This window comes from Cetorhinus maximus, chromosome 9 (genome assembly GCF_964194155.1).
Source record: "Cetorhinus maximus chromosome 9, sCetMax3.hap1.1, whole genome shotgun sequence".
NCBI classification, from domain to species: Eukaryota; Metazoa; Chordata; class Chondrichthyes; order Lamniformes; family Cetorhinidae; genus Cetorhinus; species Cetorhinus maximus.
The window spans coordinates 130961950-130986790 of NC_135887.1; the positions used below are offsets into that span (position 1 = coordinate 130961950).

Consider the following 24841-nt stretch of genomic DNA (forward strand, 5'->3'; position numbering starts at 1 on the left):
AATATGGCTTTCGCAGTTGCTCAGGATTGTCTGGGAGTTGTAGCTATAACTTTGACTGGTTTACAAAAAGGTAACTATAGGTTAAGTTAATGGAATTGGTGGAAAAATTACAATTGGGGTTACCTTCACAGGGGCATTGAAAGCAAATATAATTGAAGGGATGGCACAGCGTTTAAAGTTGGACGTGATACCTGACACGATTGAGTCACAGCTGGAGGTAGTGAGACTTCAGTTAGAAATGAAGAGGCTTGAATTTGAACAAGCAAAGGAACTGAGAAAACTTTAATTGGAGGCAAATGAAAAGGAAAAAGAATTGGAAATGAGAAAAACTGGAACTAGAGGCAGCAGAAAAAGAAAGGGAAAGGAGATTATTTCAAAAAGGAAGGTTCTGAGGGTTGAAGTGACATTTGAAATTGAAGTGTTTTCATTGTAATGAAGTTGGACATATGAAATCTGTGTGCTGGAAATTGCAAGGGAAGCCTGTTGGAATTATAGGGGTTCAGGAAAGTTCTGGAAGTAAAAGTACTGTGGGTTCTGAGGTTCAGGCACAAGAAAAATTAATGGTTTGTGTAGAGGGAGAATTAGTGATAGGTAAAGAAGTGGAAATGTGTTCACAATTTACCCAAGAGGATTTGGAGGAGCAGGTTGCAAAATTGTTTAAAGATTTTGTGTGTGAAGGGAAAGTCTTTCCATGTGGAGTAGGTAAAGATGTTAAAATTTTAAGAGACACATTGGCTAGTCAATCCTTAATGTTGCGGGATAGTGACATTTGTTCTTCAGAGAGAATATTGCAGGAACAGGTGGAGTTCATGGAGATGCTAAACCTGTTCCATTGTGGAAGGTAAATTTAATGAGTGAGTGGAAAACAGGTGAAGTGACTTTTGGGGTAATAGAAAAATTGTGCATTGCAGGAATTCAATTTATTCTGGGTAATGATATAGCTGAATCACAGATACGGGTGATGCCTATGGTAGTTGAGCAGCCTATATAAGTGTTTTCAACAGAAATATTGCAGAGAGAGCACCCAGGATTGTTTCCAGATTATGTGGTAATGAGATCACAGGCTCATAGGTTGAAACAAGAACAGGAAGTTCTAAGGCAGGGAGAAGGACTGGAAATCCAATTAGCTGACACTGTGTTTGATAAGGTTGCCCATGAAGAAAGACTGGAAGACAATTCAGCTGAAGTGTTTAACTCCAGGAGGTTAGTGGAGTTGCAGAAAAAGGATTTGCAAATAAAATGTTTATATCAGGCAGCTTACTCAGAAACAGAGGCAAAATGTTTTCCAGAGTGTTATTACCTTAAGGGTAATATTTTAATGAGAAAATAGAGGCCTTATCATTCTTCAGCAAATGAAAGCTGGAGGGAGAGGGGTGCATCAGATTGTACTACCATTTGGATATAGAAATGAGATTCTAAGGATAGCTCGTGAAATTCCAATGGGGGGATATTTAGGAACTAGAAAGACACAGGCGAAGATACAAAAACTTTTTTTTTGGCTTGGATTTTGTAGGAATGTAGTCAAATTCTGTAGAACATGTCACACATGTCAGGTGATAGGAAAACCACAAGCAGTAATTAAGACAGCGCCTTTAATTCCAATTCCAGCATTTGAAGAACCTTTTACTAGGGTCATGATTGATTGTGTAGGACCCCTTCGCAAGATTAAAAGTGGGAACCAGTACTTACTGACAATAATGGATGTGTCTTGAAGTTTCTTGAAACAATACCTTTGATAAATATTACAACAAAGACAATTGTGGATAAGTTAACTAAATGTTTTACAAGATATGGTTTACTTAAAGAAATAAAATCAGACCAGTGTTCAAATTTCATGGCCTGAATTCATGCTTCAAAATTATATCATTGAGTCTAGTTGCAGTAACTGGATTTGACTATTGTGCTGGTACCAAAACCAGATGGAATACAAAGACTGTGTGGACTATTGAAAGGTGAATGCGGTGACAAAAGTGGATTCCTATCTTATACCACGGTTGGAAGATTATATTGAGAAAGTGGAACAATCAAAATTTATCACAAAGATTGAATTGCTGAATGGATATTGGCAAGTACCATTATCAGAGAGAGCAAAGGAGATATCAGCTTTTGTGATGCCAGATGGCCTATATCAGTTTAAAGTCATGCTGTTTGGTATGAACAAAGCACCTGCAACATTTCAAAGACTGACAAACAAAGTAGTGGCAGGTCTGAGCAATTGTTCTGCTAATATTGATGACTTGATAGTTTTCAGTCAGACGTGGGAGGAACATTTACAACATCTGGAAGAATAATTTACTCGATTACAAGAAACTAATCTGGTGGTGAAATTGGCTAAAAATGAATTCGCAAAAGTGCATGTTGTGTATTTAGGCCATACTACTGGGTATGGTAAGGTGGCTCCGAGGGATGTGAAAGTCAAAGCTATCATGGATTTCCCCATGCCTACGTCAAAAGGAGAAGTTTTGAGATTTCTGGGCATCAGTGGGTTTTATTGGAAATTTGTACCAAATTTTAGCAGTGTGGTTGCCTCACTGACTGAACTGTTAAAAAAGAGCAAAGAGTTTCAATGTACACAGAAGTGTCAGAAGGCACTTGACAGTTTGAAAATTGTATTAATGATGACAAGAGTTTTGGAAGTACCTAATTATGCCAAGCAATTCAAGTTGGCTGTTGACTCAAGTGATATAGGCATTGGGGCCATACTGTTACAAGAAGATGAAAATGGATTTGAAATCCAATAGGGTATTTTTCACGGAAGTTGAATGTACAACAGAGAAGATATTCAACGATCGAAAAGGAGACTTTGGGTTTGGTGTTAGCATTGCAGCACTTTGAGATTCGTATTGCAAACAATTCATCAGAAATAATTGTTCATGCAGACCACGATCCTTTAAAGTTTCTGGACAAATTTTGAGACAGAAGTGCAAGGCTATTCAGATGGAGTTTATTACTGCAACCATTTAATCTACAGATTATACATGTCACGGGATAAGAAAACCTGATTACAGATGCATTATCAAGAGTGGAAGCTTAAAAGGAAAATTGGACATTTAAAACCTGGACAACTGAATTGAAATGATTTCTGCTGATATGAAGGATTTGTATATATATTGTTATGTTAATGCATGCATCTGGTAATGTAATAGTGCAAGTATATAATAAGTGTAGGAAATAGTATAAGATGGGTTAATTAAATGAAGCTGTCTTTTTAAATTATGAGTCTTCATATTTCAATAAGGAGGGGGATGCCATGAAGATATAAAAACGTTATTGGTATTTATTGTAAAATAGTGGAATCTATGTCTACGTGTGTGCGCGTGTGTGTGTGCATGCATGCGTGTGTGTGTGTGCATGTGTGTGTGTGAGAGACTTAATTGGATTCAAAGACAGCTGATCTCAAGGCTTTGTTGTATTGGAAGCTAAACCAGGCTTGAAGTGTTAAGTAGATACACATGGGGAAGTTTAGAATGTAAGGTGCAAAGGGACATTTGCATTTTTAAGTAAACTAGACTAGTTTGAATTCAAAAGCAGGGGTGAAATATGTCACCTAGCCACGTGAAGTTAAGAAAGAGTGTGTTTATTTTCCCAAAGATTACTTGTAAAATTGGTACTATGATAAATGTTTATGATCAGGGAGGTAAAGTCCAAAGACAAAGTGAAACGATGGGAATTTGCATTCAATGGGGAGAATATGTATAAAGGAGAGAAGGCTGTATGTACAGGCAGGCATTTTAAGATTTAACAAGTGGGAAAATCCTTCAGCATCTGTCAGGGAGAGATATTAATGTCTATAATGTTATTGGAAATTATTTTTTAAACAGTATTGTAATGGGGTGTGTGTCTTAGTTGTATTAAAGCCAGCTAGTCTGCATGCTTTGATGTATAGAAAGAAGTAGGTTTGAAATGATAATTAGATAAACACAAAAAAGTTTACAAACATTGTGACATGGCGGCAATTTGGATTTTTAAACAAGCCTTTCAAAATAATGGGTGAAATCTTGCATCTAGCTGAGAGATGCCAAGCAATGTGTTTATATTACTAATAAAATTAGTGAAATCAAAGGATGTTATTGTTAGTACAGGTTAAATTAAAAACATAGTAATACAATGAGAAATTTACATTCAAAGGAAAAGCTAGGTATAAACAGAAAGGAGTTTGTGTGTGTAAGGCAAAGGCATTTAAGACTTAACCAGACTGTACACCTGCAACTGTGTCTGCAAGGAACCTAATTTTGAATTTGTAAGGTCAAGTGTGCTTTGCCTGGGGCCTTTTTAAATCTATGAGTTTTACCGTTGCCTTAATGAAGGTGTAACTGACAGTCAGATTAATTAGGGGATTTTTGTAGTTATTATAGTAGTAATTTTGTAGGCATATGTATGTGCTGACAATTTTTCTTGTATTAATAAATGTTTAATTTAGCTTTATAAAAAAACCTCTTGAGACTCGGTGGTCTTATTACTACTGAATTCAAAGCCTGCATCTCAAAACATACACATTGCAAAAATGGAATGTTGCAGTTGTTTCAAGTTTCCCTCTGGGATTTGAATAACTCAGCCCTTACCATCGGCTATGTCATGGCATCAATGCCTCAAGCTGCTGTCTACAATGAACTGAAGTTAATAAAACCCTCTTTGGATTGGATTGCTCAGGGTATCATGTTACTTTGCTTGAATCTTTTAAAATTTGTGTGTCTTACTGTTACCTTAACAGAAGTATAACTGGGAGTCAGATTAATTAGGGGATTTAGAAGTTATTATAGTAGTAATTTGTAGACATATGTATGCGCTTAAAATCATTTCTCTTATTAATAAATGTTTAATCTAGTTTTGTAAAAACCTATAAGACTCAGTGATCTTATTACTACTGAATTCAAAGCCCGTATCTCAAAACATACAAATTACAAAAATAGTTGTGGCAGTTGTCTCAAGTTGCCCTCTGGGATTTGAACAACTCAGCATTTACCATCAGCTGTGCCATAACATAGTTGGGTGCACCTTGCGGGATATATTTGAAATTCCTTGACTGGGTTGGAGTTGGTGTAAGTTAAGGTTATGAGTACGAGAAACGCTTTGAATTCATGAGTTGGTGTGAGGTTTTTTCGAAGCACTGAGACTGCAATATGGCTTTCGCAATTGCTCAGACTTGCCTGTGAGTTGAAGTTATAACTTTGGCTGGTTTACGAAAGGTAACTAAAGTTAAGTTAATGGAATTGGTGGATAAATTACAATTGGGGTTACCTGCAGGGGCAAAGAAAGCAAATATAAATGAAGGTATACCACAGCATTTAAAGTTGGAAGTGATACCTGACACTCAGCACCACACAATCTTAGTTAACTGCTTATGTTCTGCAGCCTTCATATGTAAATTTAAAAAAACAATTATGGGTCGAAATATTGTGGCAGTGTGACAAAAATGGCAATCTTGTATTATCCAGAATTTACTGGGGGAAGAAAGTGGAGCTTATTGCTCAGGAGCAGAATTAAATTAATAATACCAGATGGATTTAAGCACAGCACGGGAGACATAGTGCTGAACACTGGAAGTGCATTATGTTTCTGTCAGCTTCAAACCCTCTTTAAACATGAGTTTGATAAACCATACATACTGAAAATACTTACACAATCCTTTGCTGATCCAGGTGCTCATCTTGTCTGATATGTTGGGGAAGCATTGTTTAACAAAGTCTTCATATGTTACAGTTGCGAGTGCATTAATACTGGCAGCTACTGTGCTATAGACCAAGAAAGAAAGCAAGATCACTACGGCATGCCGACAACCTATCATTGAGCTTTGACATTGCTATTTCAGCGAGTGATGTCCGTGTCGAAATTCCCACATACTGACCTAAGGGTGCCACTAAATGCACAGGCTACAAAAAGTCCAGGAAGCCCTGGCAGGTGTCCCAATATTTCCATAACAAAATAGGGCATGAGCTTCAAAAAGGAAAAGAAAAAAAATGTTAAACAACGTGAGAAGATATTTCCTTAAGACATTGTATTCATTTTTCACCATTTGAAATTTCTGAATCCCAGATCCCACTTAAAACTCCATTGTTGCAAATTAGTTTCCAGGTTTTGATTTAATTTACAGCTCTCTTCCTCCCACACTGTCCATCGTAAAATTCAACATAGCATTGAAAACTGCAATCATTGTGCCCACAGACATTGTGTTCTATTTTTCCACTGCAAAGTGTTCCTTTCATTGAAGGCTCAGCCGTAAAGTTCCTCGAATTGAATTTCATACAGCTGTGGAATAGATTAAAAATACATGCTGCTTTCATTATGAGCTATATGCCAAACTTTGGGGAGTCTGAGACTACATTATATTGTAACTGTACTGTCAGTGTAAACCAGCTTCGTTAAAGTTGTAGTGTAAATCTGCAGTCAGCATCTGAACCAAAATGAGACTCACTGAAGGAGGACGCCACATCCTGCCTCAGAGATAGCCCGCGCCCAGCCTCATTTCATTTCCGTTCTGCTCCATTGTTAACCCACACCTGCCTTTGAGGTTACACTACATGCTTAGCAGCAGCGTGAATGAAACGTTAATTACACTCTTTGTTAATATGAGGGCCAGCTTCAATCATAAGCTTCTGACATAGACTAATTCAGGAAGTAATTCCCTCCCAGCTGCCTACTGCAAACAACCTGTAGAGCATAAAGTGGACGGATGGTTAAACTGAGTTATCCTCCCTTGCTAAGGAGAAAGGGAACAAGTTTACAATACTTTTTGTAAATGCTGCAATGATTTTGTAGAAGATTCATGTCGGAAGATTTTATTACTGTTAGTTTTACAAGCTTACCTGGTCTGATGCTGAAATGAATCCTGCAGTCCAAGGGTCACAGTTCACATAATACCCATACATAATCAGCCCAGAGAACACTGCGCAGACAGTGATCACCCAGAGACCAAGCAAATTCAGGTACAGTGCCCTAGGACAAGAATTGAGTTTGTCATTTATTTGCCTTCTTTCATTGGATGTGAGCATTGCTGGCAAGGCCAGCATTTGTTGCCCATCCCTAATTGCCCTTGAGAAGGAGAGGTGCTTTCTTGAAATAGTCCAACTATAGCTACACCTAGCTATTAGGAAGAAAGATCCAGGATTTTGACCAGCAACAATGGAAGAATGGTGATATAATTGCAAGTCAATATGGTGTGTGGCCTGGAGGGGAGCTTGCAGGTGGCGGTGTTTACATCGCATCTGTTGCCTTCCTCCTTCCAGATAGTAAATGTCCGGGTTTGGAAGGTGCTGTCAAAAGAGCCTTGGCAAGAGGAAGTCCTGCCCTAGAGAGCTGTTGGCCAATCGGAGGCCGGCAGCTCTGTAGTCCCAGCAGTGTCAGCCAGGAGCGATGGGCACTACTGGGGCTGCAGGCACCAAGGAACCCAGGTAAGTCCAGGCTTACTCAGCGAGAGGGCCGAAGGGGGAGGGGGGTGGGGGCAGATCCAAGAGGTCTGGAGGAGGGTTAAAGTGGGGGTGGGAATGACCTTGAGGCTGGGGAGTGGGGTGCCTCCAATGGGCTCAGGGACCCCTTCAAAGGAAGTTCCACCCCCTAGCCTGACACTCGCTCATACAGCTAAAGCTGTCAGGTCTCCCACATGGCATGGACCTCCCCTGCTGCAGTAAAATACTGGTGACAGTAGGATAAGGACCTTAAATGGCCAATAATTGGCCACTTAAGGGCCTTAATAGGCCCAAGGCTGAACCGGCCAGCAAAGTTTCCATCACACCCCATAAAATATCAGACAGGTCAGGGGCAGGTGAGTACGTGGCGGGAAGGCCACCCACTGAATTTTTCATGCTCTCCCACTTTCAGACCCACCAGTGGGGGGCAGTGTAAAATCCAGCCCTGTGGCTCGTCCAGTTAAGGTTTTGTTCAATGGTAACCCTCAGGTTATTGATGGTTGGGGACTCAGTGGTGGTAATGCTGCTGAATGTCAAGGAGTGATGGTTGGATTCTCTCATGCTGGAGATGATCATTGCCTGGCACTTGCGTGATGCAAATGTTACTTGCCATTTATCAGCCCAAACCTGAATATTGTCCAGGTCTTGCTGCATATGGACATGGAAAACTTCAATATCTGAGGAGTATCAACTCTTACTGAACACTGTACAAGCATCAGCAAACATCTCCACTTCTGACTTAATGATGGAGGGAAGGTTATTGATGAAGCAAGTGAAGATGGCTGGGCCTGGGACATTACCCCAAGGAACTCCTGCAGTGATGTCCTGTTGCTGAGATGATTGACCTCCAACAACCACAACCATCTTCTTTTGTGCTAGGTATGAATCCAAACAGTGGGGAGTCATGTCTCCCCACCACACCACCCTAACCCCTCCCCACGCCTCCCCCCCCGCAAACCCATCCACACCCCCGCCAGATACCCACTGATTTCAATTTTGCTAGTGTTCTTTGATGCACACTCAGTCAAATGCTGCCTTGCTGTCAAGGGCCTTGGTGGAGAATTCTAGAACCAGGGGACATGGATTCAAGATAAGTGGCAGAAGGTGTAGGGGGGACATGAGGAAGAACTTTTTTATACAGAGGGTAGTGGGTGTCTGGAATTCGCTGCCCAAGTTGGTGGTAGAGGCAGAAACTCTAAACTATTTTAAAAAGTACCTGGATCTGCACCTTAAGTGAACAAAGAACAAAGAAAAGTACAGCACAGGAACAGGCCCTTCGGCCCTCCAAGGCTGCGCCGATCATATTGCCCGTCAACTAAAACATTTTGCACTTCTGGGGTCCATATCCGTCTATTCCCATCCTATTCATGTATTTGTCAAGTGCTGTAAGCTGCAGGGCTATGGGCCGGGTGCAGGAAGGTGGGATTAGAAAGAACACCTGGCAGTCCACGGGCTGGTATGGACAAGATGGGCCAAATCTAGTAGTTGCTATCAGTGGTTTTATGATTCACCAGATGGTGCACAATTGAAGTTCTTCCAGACTCCAATCAATTAGGAATCATTGAGTTGTTGAGAACTTATCCTTTCACCTTATTCATCTCCACATAAAAACCCTAGAAAAAGTTACGTCTTGTCGAATGACATGGAAAAGCGTTTCACGCAAAGTACTAGGTTCACAATTACTACTGAACAATTTCACTGGCCCTGAAGGATTCATTTTATATTTGTGGGATGTCAAAATTCTCTATTATAATAAAATTCATATTTAGAAAATATTTTTTATTAAAGTTTGCTGATGATATTTCAGCTTCTACCGCGATCCCAGGTCTATGTCCCAACCATAAGAGGGCAAATTCTAATCAACTCTGTGGTTTCTATTGAATGGGGAAGCATAGAATTGCTGACAGCAATCTCTGGGTTTTTTGCATCTGACTGCGCACGTTCCGACTCCAGGAGTGGCTCTCCATAGACCTTCAATTAAAAGTCAATAATTCAGCCCATCTGGGTTTGCTGTCTGTGAGAGTGATTCAGTGTGATTGGCTGCTTACTCTGCTTGATGACATCGCTATTGTTGGATGCATGGAGATCTCCTTAACTTGATGCCAGTGCTCAACAGACATTGGGGAAGGAGAAAATTCGCACCACAGAGATTGCTCAACCTTTGTGGGCAACCTTTTTTTTGACATCAGCAGCAACCACCCTTGTTTCACTGCAAAATCTGGCCTATGTCGATGTTTCTAATATTTGTATTGTTGAATTTTGCTTGGAAGCATTTCATAGGAGCTTGAAAATGTTCTCTGCGCTTTATCAACAGTAAGAGCCTGGTGGTGGCCTGGTGATGTTATATATGTGGGGTCATTTTACAATGATGTGATCCTGACACACACCCTGGCATTTACTGGATGCATGTTAGGAATTCAGTTGTCACCTCCTCCCTTGAACTTCCATCCTTGCAACTTGTGCCCTCCCGACGAGTGAAACTCTGTAATAGAAACATCATCTTGTAAAGTTACCTCTTACAATGTGCCAAAATACTGGTCCATGGGAGCAAAGGATGCATCCGTTATTCTAATGATGGTGAGATTTTGAAATGTAATATGCTTCCTCCCAGGAAAGAAAGGAACATCATGCAACCTTAATTGACTTGGTGAACCTCAAATTGCTATTAAATACCGAATAGTCCTCATGTAAAGGATCTGGATGTGTCGTGTACTGTAACATGCCTATGAATATTAAGATGATGTTCAGTTCTTTTGTGCACTCACTCATGTATAGCATTTTATAATAGAATCGCAAATGAAAAGAAATCTAATTTATGAAGCACAGTGAATGGGCAACGATTGTGAAAAATAAATATCGCAGATAACTTTGTGATAGTAACAATTTTTTTTTAGGGAAATAGGTGATGCTGTGGGTTTCAAGTCCAGAATCTGGCCTCAAATCCAGCTCAGACTAAAGGGGTGATAGACTCCTGTGTCTGTCTCCTGTAAGGATCCTATGTCACTGTGTTGCTGACAGCACAAATCTGTCCCTAATTTAGAACCTGACAGTCTCACCAAGTGAAGTCACTGGATGTTTGGTGCGTGGAGTGAAACAAAAGTCACATTGGTGCAAGGTTTCTGGTGGAAGATTTGAGGAAAATTGTTGGGGCAGAGCTCAGAGTGGTCTACTTGGTAGCTAAGCATACTTGAACCTGATGCTAGATGCCTCAAATGGAAGAAGTTTCAAACAACAGCACCAACATACAAGCATACGAACAAGGAGCAGGAGTAGGCCATTCAGCCCCTTGAGCTTGCTCCGCCATTTTATAAGATCATGGCTGATCCGATGGTAACCTCAAATCTGTATCCCGCCTATCCACGATAACCTATCACCCCGTTGCTTACCAAGAATCTATCCACCTCTGCCTTAAAAATATTCAAAGACTCTGCTTCCACCACCTTTTCGGGAAGAGGGTTCCAAAGACTCACAATCGTCTGAGTGAAAAAATTTTGCCACGCCAGTTTTAAATGGTGAGCCCTTAATTTTTGAACAGTGACCCCTAGTTCTAGGTTTTTCCACAAGAGGAAACATCCTCTCCACATCCACCCTATCAAGACCCCTCAGGATCTTATATGTATATATATTATATGTTACACATCTGTCACCTTAGTGAGAACAACAATGGAAATAGGTCATTGGAAACACGTGTGTATTGTCCACATTGGATGGTCAAGAAAACAAACAGTTTTGCACTTACATTTTGGCGTGTTTTTCTGATTTGCATGAGATGCATCTTTGGATGGTAGATTGATTCACTCCATAGATTCCTAACCAGGTAAACGTGCCCCCTACTGCCACCGTCCAAAAGGTATGACGTCTCAAAGGATCTACAGCAAAACTAATTCAAGTGTAAATTAAACAAAGCAAGTCTTGTCTTCTTAATTCACTTTCTCAAGTAACATTCTATTCAACTGTAAAGTCTGAGGTGAATCCACTTTGGAACTATAAACATGAAAAGCAAAGAAAGAAATGTTTTGGACCACCCATGTCTGTATCGGTGCTTTCACAGTATCACCGTATTGACCAGAAACTGAACTGGAGTAGCCATATAAATAGTGTGGCCTCAAGACCAGGTTAGAGGCCAGGAATCGTGTGACGAGTAACTTACCTCCTGACTCCCCAAAGCTTGTCCACCATCTATAAGGCACGAGTCAGGAGTGTGATGGAATACTCCTCACTTGCCTGGGTGAGTGCAGCTCCTTCAACACTCAAGAAGCTTGACACCATCCAGGATAAAGCAGTCCACTTGATTGGCACCACATCCACAAACATTCACTCCCTCCACCACCGATACACATTAGCAGCAGCGTGTACCATCTACAAGATGCACTAGAGGAATTCATCAAGTCTGCTTAGACAGCACCTTCCAAACCCACGACCACTGCCATCTAGAAGGACAAGAGCAGCAGATAGATGGGAACACCACCACCTGCAAGTTCCCCTCCAAGCCACTCACCATCCTGACTTGGAAATATATCGTTGTTTCTTCACTGTCACTGGGTCAAAATCCTGGAACTCCCTTCCTAACAGCACTGTGGGTGTACCTACACCACATGGACTGCAGCGGTTCAAGGAGGCAGCTCACCGCCACCTTCTCAAGGGTAATTAGGGATGGGCAATAAATTCTGGCCCAGCCAGCAAAACCCATATCCCATGAATGAATTTTAAAAAAAGCACAGAAGGAGGCTATTTGGCCCAAGTGTCTGTGCCAGTTCTTTGGTAGCCCCACTTCTTTCCCTATTGCCCTGTTAATTTCTTTTCCTTTTAGGTATTTATCCAATTCTCTTGTGACAGTTATGATTGAATCTGTTTCCACCACTCTTTCAGGCAGTGTATTCCAAATCAGAACAAATTTCTGTATGAAAAATTGTTTTCACCTGTCACCTCTGGTTCCTTTGCTTCTCACCTTCAATCTGTGTCCTTTAGTTACTGACCCTCCTACCACTCAAAACAGTTTACCTTTGGCTAAACTATCAAAACCATTCATGAATTTAGACACAATGATCACATTTCCTCTTATCCTTCTCCGCCTCAAGGATGCCAACCCCAAATCCTCCAGTCTATCCACACAATTGAAATCCCTCAGCTCTGGTACCTGGGGAAGCAGTGGTGTTGTGGTATTGTCACTGGCCTATCTCTGGTAATCCAGTGACCCAGGGTAATGCTCTGGGAACCTGGGTTCAAATCCTGCCATGGCAGATGGTGGAATTTGGACTCAATGAAAATCTGGAATTAAAAGTCTAATGATGACCATTTAAAGAAAACATCTGATTCACTAATGCTCTTCAGGGAAGGGAACCTGTGACTCTAGGCCCACAGCAATGTGGCTGACTCTTAAGCTGCCCTCTGAAGTGGCCTAGCAAGCCACTCACCTGAAGGGCAATAAATGATGCCCACATCCCCCAAACAAATTTAAAAAAAAATTCCAGCCAACGTATAAGAACATTTTCTAAAGGTTTAGCATAATTTCAAGGATGTCTTGTGGTGCAGCGGGCAGCATACCTGCCTCTGAGCCAGAAACTCTCCGTTCATTGAGGGACATTATGGCCAAGGGACAGCGCAGCCGAACAACTTGTATGTTGTTCCAACATGCGCCAATGGCAGGCGGTAAGAGAGCGAGAGATTCCTGGTCCGCCATGTGAGAGAAGATTGGAGCCGCTGCCTTCACTATTCATCGCTGTGGGCTGCATGCATGTTGCCACAGCTACTCAGTCCTTTTAGGGGGCTGGACAGTTCAGTTGGCTGATGTGGATCAGGTTGGTGCCAACAGCACTGGGCTTGCTTCCTGTTCTAGCTGGGAGGATTTGGGACCTGCCTCCATGCCCCTACCTTTTGCTTCAGTTGTGTCAGCATCACAGGCTAACATCCATAATCGGTCAATTTTAAAAAGAATTATGAATGTGGTTTGTCACGAAAAGCTGATCACCGCCACGAACTACTTGCAGGCAAATTGAACTTTTTAAGGATGACTTATGTGTTTTTAAAGAAATACAAGCAAGGAAGCTGAGCAAAAGATGGCTGATAACGTAAAGTGACTGTGATGACTGGCACTTTAAGGTCAGTTCAGCTAAGTAGGGGGTCATGTGATTTGTTCAACCAATGTGTGACTAGCATGGGGAAATAAATTCTAGGGAGTGGTTTCCTAGTAAAATGGCTGTATGAGGGTGGTGGGGGAGCTGACTATAATACAAGCAGCCACAGAAGCTCTCGTGTAAGCAAAGTTCACTTTGTTTGATTAAGAAAGCTCCCAGGGCATGTTTCTACAGCGACAGCTTTCTGGAAAATTACTATGTGGATTATGCTGACAGACCTGTCTCGAGAGAACATGGAATGTCACGCCTGAAAAGGTGTCATGGCCTTCTTCCAGCAGAGACACTTGAAATAGAGATAGGAAAGTCAAAAGACTGAACTTTAATCTCCTGTGGTTGCAGGGTCAGAAGACTGATTTGCATGTCTCAGCAGTCACCCACAAAACCCATCTCCTGTTGGTTTATATCTCAGAATGGTTATATAGTTCTAATATGAATGCAAAATGACTATTGCCTCTCCTGGAATACACAGGGTAAAAAATGGATTTGTGCTGGTGTGCTGTGAGAGTGACAGCACAAGAAGACCAAATGGTCACCCCTGCAATTGCAGCGAAGTCCCTCTCTTTCTCTCTCTCTCTCTCTGTTGCCAGAAGCAAGGCTCAGCAGAAGCCACAATCAAAAAGGAAATAGGACAGCCTCTTCAGCTACCCTGCAGAACTAAGAGTCTCCAAACCAACTGCAAAACTGCTAAAGTCAGCTCTGCCGGGATCACTCAACTTAACGGCCGCAACGTCTCTATGCCTCATAGACAAGCCAAAGACTGATCCTTTTTTTTAACTTTTATTTGTACTCTTAACGTCTCATTTCAGCTCTGTGTGTATGTGTCTTGCATTTTAATTTTTTGTTTCTTGGGTTTTGCTAACTAATAAAATTACTCCTTCTTTGATTCAAGAAAGCCTGGTTAAATTTGCTCCTTCTAAAAAATAAATACTTTGGACTGGGAAAAGGTATCCATGGGGTGAAAGGATCCCTTTTAAATTAACCTTGTTGCGACCAACCGAGGCAGTTGAATGAAGAAGGGGAGGCAGCTCAATCCTCCTCACCCGGGAGCATAACAAAATTGGAGTCCCGTTCGGAAAGTTAACAAATTGAGGGAACCTCGCCCGGGAACTGGTCATAACAGGTTAACGATGCTCTGAGGATGAGTCATACGGACTTGAAACGTTAACTCTGTTTTTTTTTCTCCACAGATGCTGTCAGACACGCTGAGTTTTTCCAGCATTTTCTGTTTTTGTTTCAGATTTCCAGCATCTGCAGTATTTTGCTTCTAACAATATAACAGTGACCTCTGCTGTTTTTACGATGTTGATTGTGGGAGAGATATTGGCCAGGACACCGGAGGTAACTCCCCTGTTCTTCTTTGAAATAGTGCCATGGGACATCCACCTGCACATGCATAGGGGGCCTTGCTTTAACACCTCATCCAAAAAGGCAGCAATCCGGACAGTGCAGCCTCCTTCAGTACTGCACTGGACTGTCCACTTTGGCCCTTATGCACTCAAACCTTGGAGTGGGATTGAACCTGTGACCTTGTAGCTTAGAGGTGAGAGTACTACTGCCTAAGCCACAGCTGAAACTCGTATGTTGGAGGTGGTGGCACTGTGGGTCAGACCTGCCTTCGGGCAGAGAACTGCCTTGATTTTATACTCTACCTATTTATTGACAAGGATGCCACATGCTTTTTTAGCAGCTGTCTCAACTTGTCCTGCCACCTTCAAAGACATGTATGCAAACACCACGGGCAGAATTTTAGGTCCCACGGGCGGGCGCGTGCCCGACCCGATTGGGTGTAAAATAGCACACGATGACGTCGGGTGAGTGTCCCGACGTCATCACACACTTGCGCGATATTTTGGTCGACAGGCGCGAGTGGGAGCCGGAGCCACGCCCGCCATTAATTAAGAGGCCACTTAAGGCCATTAAAAAGCCGATTGACACCGACTTTTCACTGCCCATGCGATTTCACGCTCGTCGCAAGGGCAAAACGGGCAGGCGGCCAGCCAAAACTTTCAAAAACCTCATCCACGGGCGGGATAAAAGAGGGGAGCAGCATTGCCAGTATCATTCGTGAGGAGTTTGGTAGATAGTTCGCTGCTGGCGACTTATTGGTACTTGTCAGCTTCATCTCTGTTCAGGGCCTCATTCTTAGCATTTCCAGGATTCATTTCAGGACACCTTGGTGTTTCCAAGGCCCCCGGGGGTTTCAGACAGTGTGGACCCTTCCAGGTATCAGACAGCCTTCCGTTACCCTGGCAATGGGGATTGTGGTCTCCGCTGGAGGTACCTCCTTTGAGGAGGAAGAGAGGGGCAGAAGGGAGAGGAGGTCAGGTGTCCCAATGCAGCTTCCAGGGGAGCGACCTGTGGGAGGAGAGGCGCAGACACATGGGGTGCAGGAAGTCCAACAGGAAGTCCAAGGCAGAAGGGGCCACAGAAGATGCCACTATCCTGCTGCCAGTGGTTTACAGGCAGCGATGCAGCTACCTCAATATGTCCGAGGTGCAATGCCGAAGGAGGCTCTGTCTCTCAAGGGAGTCAGTGGCCACCATTTGTCAGATGATTGGCCCCAAGATCAGCTCTGACTGTGTGGATGGACAACCCATGCCAATGGCTCTGAAGGTCACAGTGGCCCTCAACTTCTATGCCTCCGGCTCTTTCCAGGGCTCAGTGGGGGATCTTTGTGGAGTCTCCCAATCAGCTGTCCACAGCTGCGTCAAGCTGGTGACAGAGGCTCTGTTCGGGTGGATACTGACCTTTATTCTTTACCAAATGGACGAGACCAGCCAGGCTGAGCGAGCTAGAGGCTTTGCAGTTATTGCTGGGCTGCTCTTCTGACTCACTACAGGGTGCTATAGACTGTACACATGTGGCCATCAAGGTGCCAGCAGGTGAGCCCGGTGCCTTCGTCCACAGGAAGGGCTCCCACTCCATGAATGTGCAGATAGTGTGTGATCACAGGATGCTGATTCTGCAAGTCTGTGCAAGGTACCCAGGCAGCTCCCATGACAGTTACATCCTCAGACACTCCCAGGTGCCGAGGCTTTTCAGTGCTTCAGTCCAACTGGATGGATGGCTGCTGGGTGACCAGGGCTATCCGTTGAAGAGGTGGCTCATGACACCTCTCCGTCACCCAGGGACAGAGGCAGAGCACCGTTACAATATAAGCCACGCCTCCACAAGGGCAGTGATAGAGAGGGCCATAGGTCTTCTCAAGATGCGCTTCTGATGCCTGGACTGTTCAGGGGGTGCACTACAATACCCCCCAGAGCAGGTGTCACTGATTTTGGTTGCATCCTGCTCTCTCCACAATCTGACACTGGCAAAGGGGGTCCCACTGGAGGAAGAGGATCTTGACACATCTGCAGAAGCCACAGACGACGAGTCCAGTAGTAAGTCAGAAGAGGAGCATGGTGAGGAGAATGCTGAGGGTGTGGAGGCAGACCTCAGTAATCTCCAGGGAGGCAGGGACACCAGGCACACCTTGATTCAACACTCCTTCAGCTCGGCTGCCAAGATCAGCTTCAACCGCATACCAGGGCTGCCTCCTCCATCCCGGATTCTGAAATGACCCTTTCATTTGAACCCAAAGTCCACTCAGTGGCTGTGCAATAAAGCTTAGAGCCACTCACGCCCAGCATTACAGACTGGCGTACCCTGCACCCAAAATATAATGAAGCATACTCAGGCCATTACCACAAAAACAAAATTTATCTCATTTTGACAATCCAAAAAAATGTTCATAACCTTCTCTGGTCTTCATTCCCAGATTCCCAGACCAGTAAAGATAAACCAAACATAAATGAACAGGAAATCACCCTGAACTGTCCCTCTTGTGCTCTTAGAGCCTTTAACTTACGTTTGCGATTACTACTTCTTGGTGCCCCCTTCGTTGGCACCGGCATTGGAGACAGCCCGCTGACTCTGCTGTCTTGTTGGACTTGATGACTTTGGCGGTTATCTTCTGGCCAGTGGAGCCAGTGCTGGCCCTGCCTGGGAGGGAGCAGCCAGTGCCATGGCTGGTATCTCCCCAGTCATCGCAGCCTCATCAGATGCCACAGTCACTGGCGGAGGAGCGGAGGAGCTGCTGTCATCATCCAGAGCACCCTGAGAGGAACCCACAGTGAAGACAAGCAGCTCGTGTGCCAACATGAGGTCGCTCTTGACCTCCCTGCTCACCATTGATGGGCGGGCACTTAGCTAGGATACTGGGTGCCTCATCCATCTCCCACACTGACACTTACCATCTGAGGTCATTGCCTGCGTGAGGACTTGCAGGTCCGAGTGCAACCCCAGGAACCCCTCATTCTGTCCCTGGAGCTGCTTCTCCATGAGAGTCGCCACTGTTTTAATGGAGGAGGCAATGCGCTTGACCATGAGGGTCAACGCAGTGCTCACGCTCCGCATGGACTATTCCATAATGGAAACCATGGCACACAGACCCACATGGATCTCCGCTGGATCCTCCCACACATCTTGTTGGACATCCAGCATCTGCTGCCTAATGGGCTACTCCAGAGGCTCATCATCAGCCTTCGACTGAGCATCGTCCTGGTCCCCAGCAGTCCCCCGACTGCCGGTGTCCTGGGCACTCTCTGCCTCCACCTGCACCCCAAGCGAATGAGAAGGGCCCTCACCAATGTGCACCAACATTCTAGCTGCCGATCTAATGCCCACTGAGGTGCTGGTAGCTGCGCTGGTGCCTGCTTCAGAGAGCGGGTGTGACGCAGGTGAAAGTGAAGCCCGGTGGTCCTCTGGCATCAGGGGTGGCCCTTCAGGGTCCACAGAGCAATTGCAAGCTGGTGACCCTTAGAGGGAGACCAAGGACAAGTCATTAGTTAAAGTCACCACAATGTCACTGTGCATGCCAGGCACCCTGGTGAGACAATGAAGACCTGCGTCATGGTGCTAGCGTCTTTCAATGATCAATGGGGGCTCCAGATTCGAGGTTCACATCAATGATGGGATGACACTAGAAAGGTTGCACAATCCGAATCTCTCACCTCTGTGCACTGCACTCTTACCTTCATCTGGCACCCCCGCCTCTCCACGCCTGGTTGCACGGGGAGCGTGCTGGCTCTCGCGCTCAAGGGCATCCTGCTCGAACCTGCTGAGCAGCAGTAGGTTGGGCTACCCTCCGCCGGTACATGCCTTCTCTGCTTTGTTATGGCTCGTCTTCTCCTGAAAGGACAGAGCAGCATTGCTTAGTCCACTCTCTACCTGGAGCGTCATTGCAGCCTGGCCAACCCAAACTGAGGAACACCTTGCATCCGTGTCATGGCCCTCAAGCCACAAGGCACTGAGCCCAAGCAGCCAGGGCTCACCCCCCACCCTTGGCCAGCTCCAGCATCACTGACAGTTGGCACTCAGAATCTAACCCCCCTGATGTCCACAGGGGGAATGACCACATCTTAACACTTCTGCACACTGACCCATGCCAATATGGTACACACCCTTCCTGAGCTCAGCAAGCCATTGAACCTCTTCCACCACTGCACCCATGTGCGCCGCACCACATCAAGGCTGTTCACCAGCATTGCCACCTCCTCCCATGCCTTCTTGGTGAGGTGCGGTGGCCTCCACCTCCCATCCCTGGGGACAAGGTTGGCCTTCCTGGCAGCCACCTCTTCCCCGAGGATAGCGAGGCACTCATCCGAAAAGCAGGGAGTCCAGTGCCCACCCAACCTGCCCTCCCGCCTGGTGTCTCCAGCCGCATTCAATTCCATAAGTTGAACGTTGAAGATGCAGAGGAGACATTCATTCATGGCAGCCTTCCAGGGGTTGCCTGGGCTGTTTTTAAACTGGCTACTGGGTCACCATTGGACCCAGCGGCCGTCAGGCATCTGTCTTCACTAGGCCCTTCCTGACCAGTGACGAGCCACGTTTCACGCTGGGCGGTCCTTCATTATCCCACTAGCATGAAATGAAATCGCGATCGGGTCCGATTGTGGGCGTCAGACCATTTCCCGGGCGCTCCCGGACCTGCCCACCACGCCCGCCTGACGACCTCAAAATCCTGCCCCACGGGTTTCTTTGTTCTTGCATCCCCTTTAAGATTGTGCCATTTTGTGTATATTGCCTTTTCTCATTCTTCCTACCAAAATATATAACTTTACACTTCATAGAAATATAGAAAAACATAGAAACTAGGAGCAGGAGTAGGCCATTCGACCCTTCAAGCCTGCTCCGCCATTCATGATGATCATGGCTGATCATCCATCTCAATAGCCTGCTCCCACTTTCTCCCCATACCCTTTGATCCCTTTCACCCCAAGAGCTATATCTAACCCCTTCTTGAAAACATATAATGTTTTGGCCTCAACTACTTTCTCTGGTAGCGAATTCCATAGGCTCACCAATCTCTGGGTGAAGAAATTTCTCCTCATCTCAGTCCTAAATGGTCTACCCCGTATCCTCAGACTGTGACCCCTGGTTCTGGACTCCCCCACCATCGGGAACATCCTTCCTGCATCCACTCTGTCTTGTCCTGTTAGAATTTTACAGGTTTCTATGACATCACCCATCATTCTTCTGAACTCCAGCGAATATAATCCTAACCGACTCAATGTCTCCTCATATGTCAGTCCCGCCATCCCAGGAATCAGTCTAGTAAACCATCGCTGCACTCCCTCTATAGCAAGAACATCCTTCCTCAGATAAGGAGACCAAAACTGCACACAATATTCCAGGTGTGGTCTCACCAAGGCCCTGTACAATTGCAGCAAGACATCCCTGTTCCTGTACTCGAATCCTCTGGCTGTGAAGGCCAACAAACCATTTGCCTTCTTTACTGCCTGCTGCACCTGCATGCTTACCTTCAGCGACTGGTGTATGAGGACACCCAGGTCTCGTTGCACATTCCCCTCTCTCAATTTATAGCCATTCAGATAATAATCTACCTTCCTGTTTTTGCTACCAAAGTGGGTAACCTCACATTTATCCACATTATACTGCACCTGCCGTGCATTTGCTCACTCATTCAGCTTGTCCAAATCACACTAAAGCATCTCTGCATCCTCCTCACAGCTCACCCTCCCACCCAGCTTTGTGTCATCTGCAAATTTGCAGATATTACATTTAGTTCCCTCATCTAAATCATTAAAATATATTGTAAATAGCTGGGGTCCCGGCACCGATCCCTGCGGTACCCCACTAATCACTGCCTGCCATTCGGAAAGAGACCCGTTTATTCCTACTCTTTGTTTCCTGTCTGCCAACTAGTTTTCTATCCATCTCTATACACTACCCCCAATCCCATGTGCTTTAATTTTACACACTAATCTCTTATGTGGGGCTTTGTTGAAAGTCTTCTGAAAGTCCAAATAAACCACATCCAATGGCTCCCCCTCATCAACTCTACTCGTTACATCCTCAAAAAATTTCAGTAGATTTGTCAAGCATGATTTCCCTTTCGTAAATCCATGCTGACTCTGTCCGATTCTGCCACTGTGTTCCAAGTGCTCAGCTGTTAAATCTTTTAAAATGGACTCTAGAATTTTCCCCACTACTGACGTCAGGCTGACTGGTCTATAATTCCCTGTTTTCTCTCTGCCTCCCTTTTTAAATGGAGAGGTTACATTAGCTACCCTCCAATCTGTAGGAACTGTTCCAGAGTCTATAGAATCTCGGAAGATGACCACCAGTGCATCCATTATTTCAAAGGCCACTTCCTCAAGTACTCTGGGGTGTAGATTATCAGGCCCTGGAGATTTATCAGCCTTCAATCCCATCAATTTCTCCAGCACCATTTCCCTACTAACATTGATTTCTTTAAGTTCCTCCCTCTCACTAAACGCTGTGCTCCCCAACATTTTCTGGTATGTTATTAGTGTCCTCCTTTGTGAAGACAGAACCAAAGTATGTATTTAGTTGGTCAGTCATTTCTTTGTTCCCCATTATAAATTTCCCTGTTTCTATGTTCAGCTATGTGTCTGCACATTTCATTAGTCTTAGTCCTGATGTCAGTTATATTGTGCATTACATTATCACATTGGTTACAAAAACCCCTGAGCTTCATGCCATCCGCAAACTTTGAAATTTTGTCCAAGTCCCTGTCATTAATGATGGTTATTAATGGTCTGTCAGGAGTGGAAGGACAAATACTGCCCTCTGATAGAAGATAGCAGGGTTCTGCTCCAAGGAGCTACTGTCGCTCCCACCCCCGCCCCTGCAACCCACTCCCCCACCCTCACCCCGAGGTCGTGCTCAGCAATCCCAGCAATCTGGTTGGAGGATAACTTGCTGGACTGCTGTGACACCCTGCAAACTGTGAGATGTCTGAGTACCTGAGGGTCAAGATACCTGAAAAATGCTACTAATACGCTACCGTTCATATATGGAATGGGAGTGCATCAGGTGACACTTCTCTAATTACACCGAATGTGATTCACGACCCTTTATCATCGTAAATGACTTTCAGAACACAGTATAGCCAAAGTAGGAGAGAGAGAGAACATAGTAAGATCGCAATAAAAACAGAAAATGCTGGAAAAACTCAGCCGGCCTGACAGCATCTGTGGAGAGAGAAACAGAGTTAATGTTTTGAGTCTGTATGACCCTTTTTCGGAGCTGTGAGTAATTCATTGAAAGTTGCACTTTTTCCACCAGCACGAACATGTGATGAAGCAGGAGATGCTGTGTCTGGGAATCGAGGTCAGCCATAACCTAATCCGAAGCTGTCAAAAAAAGGAAGAGCAGGTATCTCTGCTTAAGGCTACGATAATGGGTGCATCACAAGTGCCATTAACCACCAAGGACAGCATATGTCTCCAGTGCAAAAACATGTCCTTTGATGTTGCACAGCTACAACTGATAATAGTCCCAAAAGCCAAATGATGTCAGGAAATCAAAATCTGAGCCAACAGGGATTTTGTGTTCCCAGCTGGTACTTCTTTAATTGGATAGTGCAGTTTTAGGTTAAAACTACTGATTGGCTTGGCAAGGCTCAAGAGGTTTTGAATTGTAACAAAGGTATAAGAAAGGGCACCTGACAGACAATCAATGTAGAAGGCTTCAGGGAAATTCAGGAGACACCTGGGAAGCTAGCCGAAAATGAAAGGCAGAGAGTGTGAACAATACAACTTCTACCCAGGGCACAACAGGGTAATATAAAACTCGACTCCTTGAATTTACTTTGAAAATTACTGCTCAAATATTGTAACATATTAAGTCTTAATCATACTGAATAAAGGTGAATCAGTTGAGTCAGATGGGTCAAAGTCGGATGATTGGACACTAGAATCAGAAAAGGCCTACAATTGGCGATGATAGCAGGACGTTGATTGACAATTAATTCCTTTTTATAATGTATTCAGTGCAAGTAGAATCAGAGGAGCGATCCCCTAGCCGGTAAAGGAGGGAAACCCATGGCTCACTGCAATCTACCAGTAACCAACAATCTACCAGCGAGCAACAGTATAGTAGAAATGGCAGGCTTGATAAAGTTTGAGCGTGCCAGAGATAAAGAGTTTGAAAAATGATATATTGTTCCTGATGAGTCCAGAGGGAGACACATATCAGAAGGCAGTCAAGTGGATCCAGAGCCAGGTATCTCTGGCAAAAATTAAGTTAGATAAAGGGAAGCTCTTGTTGGCATATGCTGCCCATTGTTGTGCACAGCAAGGGATACACCAAGAAGAGGGAAAGCAGTGGTCATTGGAGCGGGAACAATTGGAGAGTAGGGCCAATGACCTCAAGTGCATAGCTACTCAGCTGCAGGCGAGTACTGAGGTGGCAGCTGCCCAAGGTATGACGAATGAGAGAAAAGAATGAGGAACTACAAAAGCAAGTAGATCAACTCCAGCATCAGCTGGGGGATGTCTGTAGTGCATTGCAAGAGATGGCGAGTGCTCCCAGTCATGTGGAGGATCATTCCAAGTTTGAATTTAAAATACACAAGTTGCAGGGCAAATTAAGCCTTTGTAAAGCTCTAATGTCCACAATCACTGCCTGGGCTTGTGATGGAGAAGGGATTAACTGGGATGACCTGGGTAGGGAAGCTGCCAGTCACCCTGATTGTAAGGATTGGGAACAGTGGGGTCCACCCAAATGCCCAACACCAATGAATGTGATCAACACTTGGGCCACTTTTGGCCTGGCAGGGGCTGGACTGGGACAGGTGTTTCACAAGCTGAGGAGAGGAGTTCACCTAATGTTAGACCAGGCACAGGCATTAGCCAGAGAATTAGGCTCCATTTTGGGGTGGAGTTAATCCTTTGGAAGTGAACATGGCTTGGGAAAACTTTAAGAGGATCCATACCAATTGCAGGATGGAGAGCTGAAAATGATCCTTTGGGTGGCCCAAGGCGATGACTAAAGGCCCTTCATTGACCCCGAACTTATAGCAGGCTGTGGAAATACCGATGACCTCTTTGATGAAATATTCTATTTGTTGGGCTTGGAAGACCTAAACTGATGGCCCCGTGTTCTCAGGAAGTGCAGGGGCATACTAAAGACGCCATGGCTTTTTCCAACAGACCTCTTGACTTATATAAGCAACCCCAGCCCACGCCCAAGCCAGCTAATTCAATCGAATCCTCTCAAGGGGATGATCTTTACACGCAAATGTTTTTGACACGGCTGCAGCCACTGGTGAGGCAAGTCCTTGGCATGTCTGCCTCTAAGCATAGCCCGTGGGCAGATATGATCAGGTGCACCACTGGAGGAATGTAAAGAGTTTAATCACCCACCCAATTGGAACAAACCCCAAGGGCAATCCAGTGGTAAATGCAAAAGGACCCACTGGGAAACAATGGGATCAGAATCAAAGTAAGGTTATGAGGTGCTATAATTGTAGGAAATCAGGACATTTGGCCTGGGAATGCAGAGAAGAAAGGAGGGGTCCACCTCCCCCATATCAGTCCCCTTCAATTAAACTGGGGCCCTCCACATTGGAGGACAAGATTGACAAGCTGCTGGCTCTGATTACCACCATCAGCCTGACCAACCACCCAGGGGTAAATGAGGGAGTGCAGGTTTCAGTGGTGATGGAACCCTTCACACCGAGCACCGAGTGGGAACGAGTGGCAACAGCCAATGAAGTGCATTGCTCCCCCGATACAGTGGGTAGTGGGGTTCTGACGTGATGGGCACACTCGGCCTGTGGTATCTACCGTAATTAATGGAGGTCAATGGCAGATAGTGCTTCTCAACACAGGGTCAGCAGTGACCACCATCCATACCCCACATCCTGAACGCCATGCGGCAGCGGGAAGCAAACAATTGCTTTTAACGGTCCTCGACAGGTCCTCTCGCATTGCTATTGAGGTCCCTATCATCTGCGTGATGATGGGTTTAGTTGTTTGGGATTTGTGG

General features: G+C 44.8%; 1 protein-coding gene across 1 annotated transcript in view; it reads right to left on the bottom strand.

The window, feature by feature from the left end:
• The window catches only part of slc5a12 (solute carrier family 5 member 12), a 78991-nt gene that overhangs the window by 19577 nt on the left and 34573 nt on the right, over positions 1-24841 (bottom strand). Inside the window, exons 6-9 of the mRNA XM_078549618.1 lie at positions 11143-11283; positions 6804-6933; positions 5846-5934; positions 5620-5732 (exon numbers count right to left, since the gene is read on the bottom strand). Of these exons, the coding sequence (XP_078405744.1) occupies positions 5620-5732; positions 5846-5934; positions 6804-6933; positions 11143-11283 (473 nt within the window). The remainder of the gene's footprint in view (positions 1-5619; positions 5733-5845; positions 5935-6803; positions 6934-11142; positions 11284-24841) is intronic.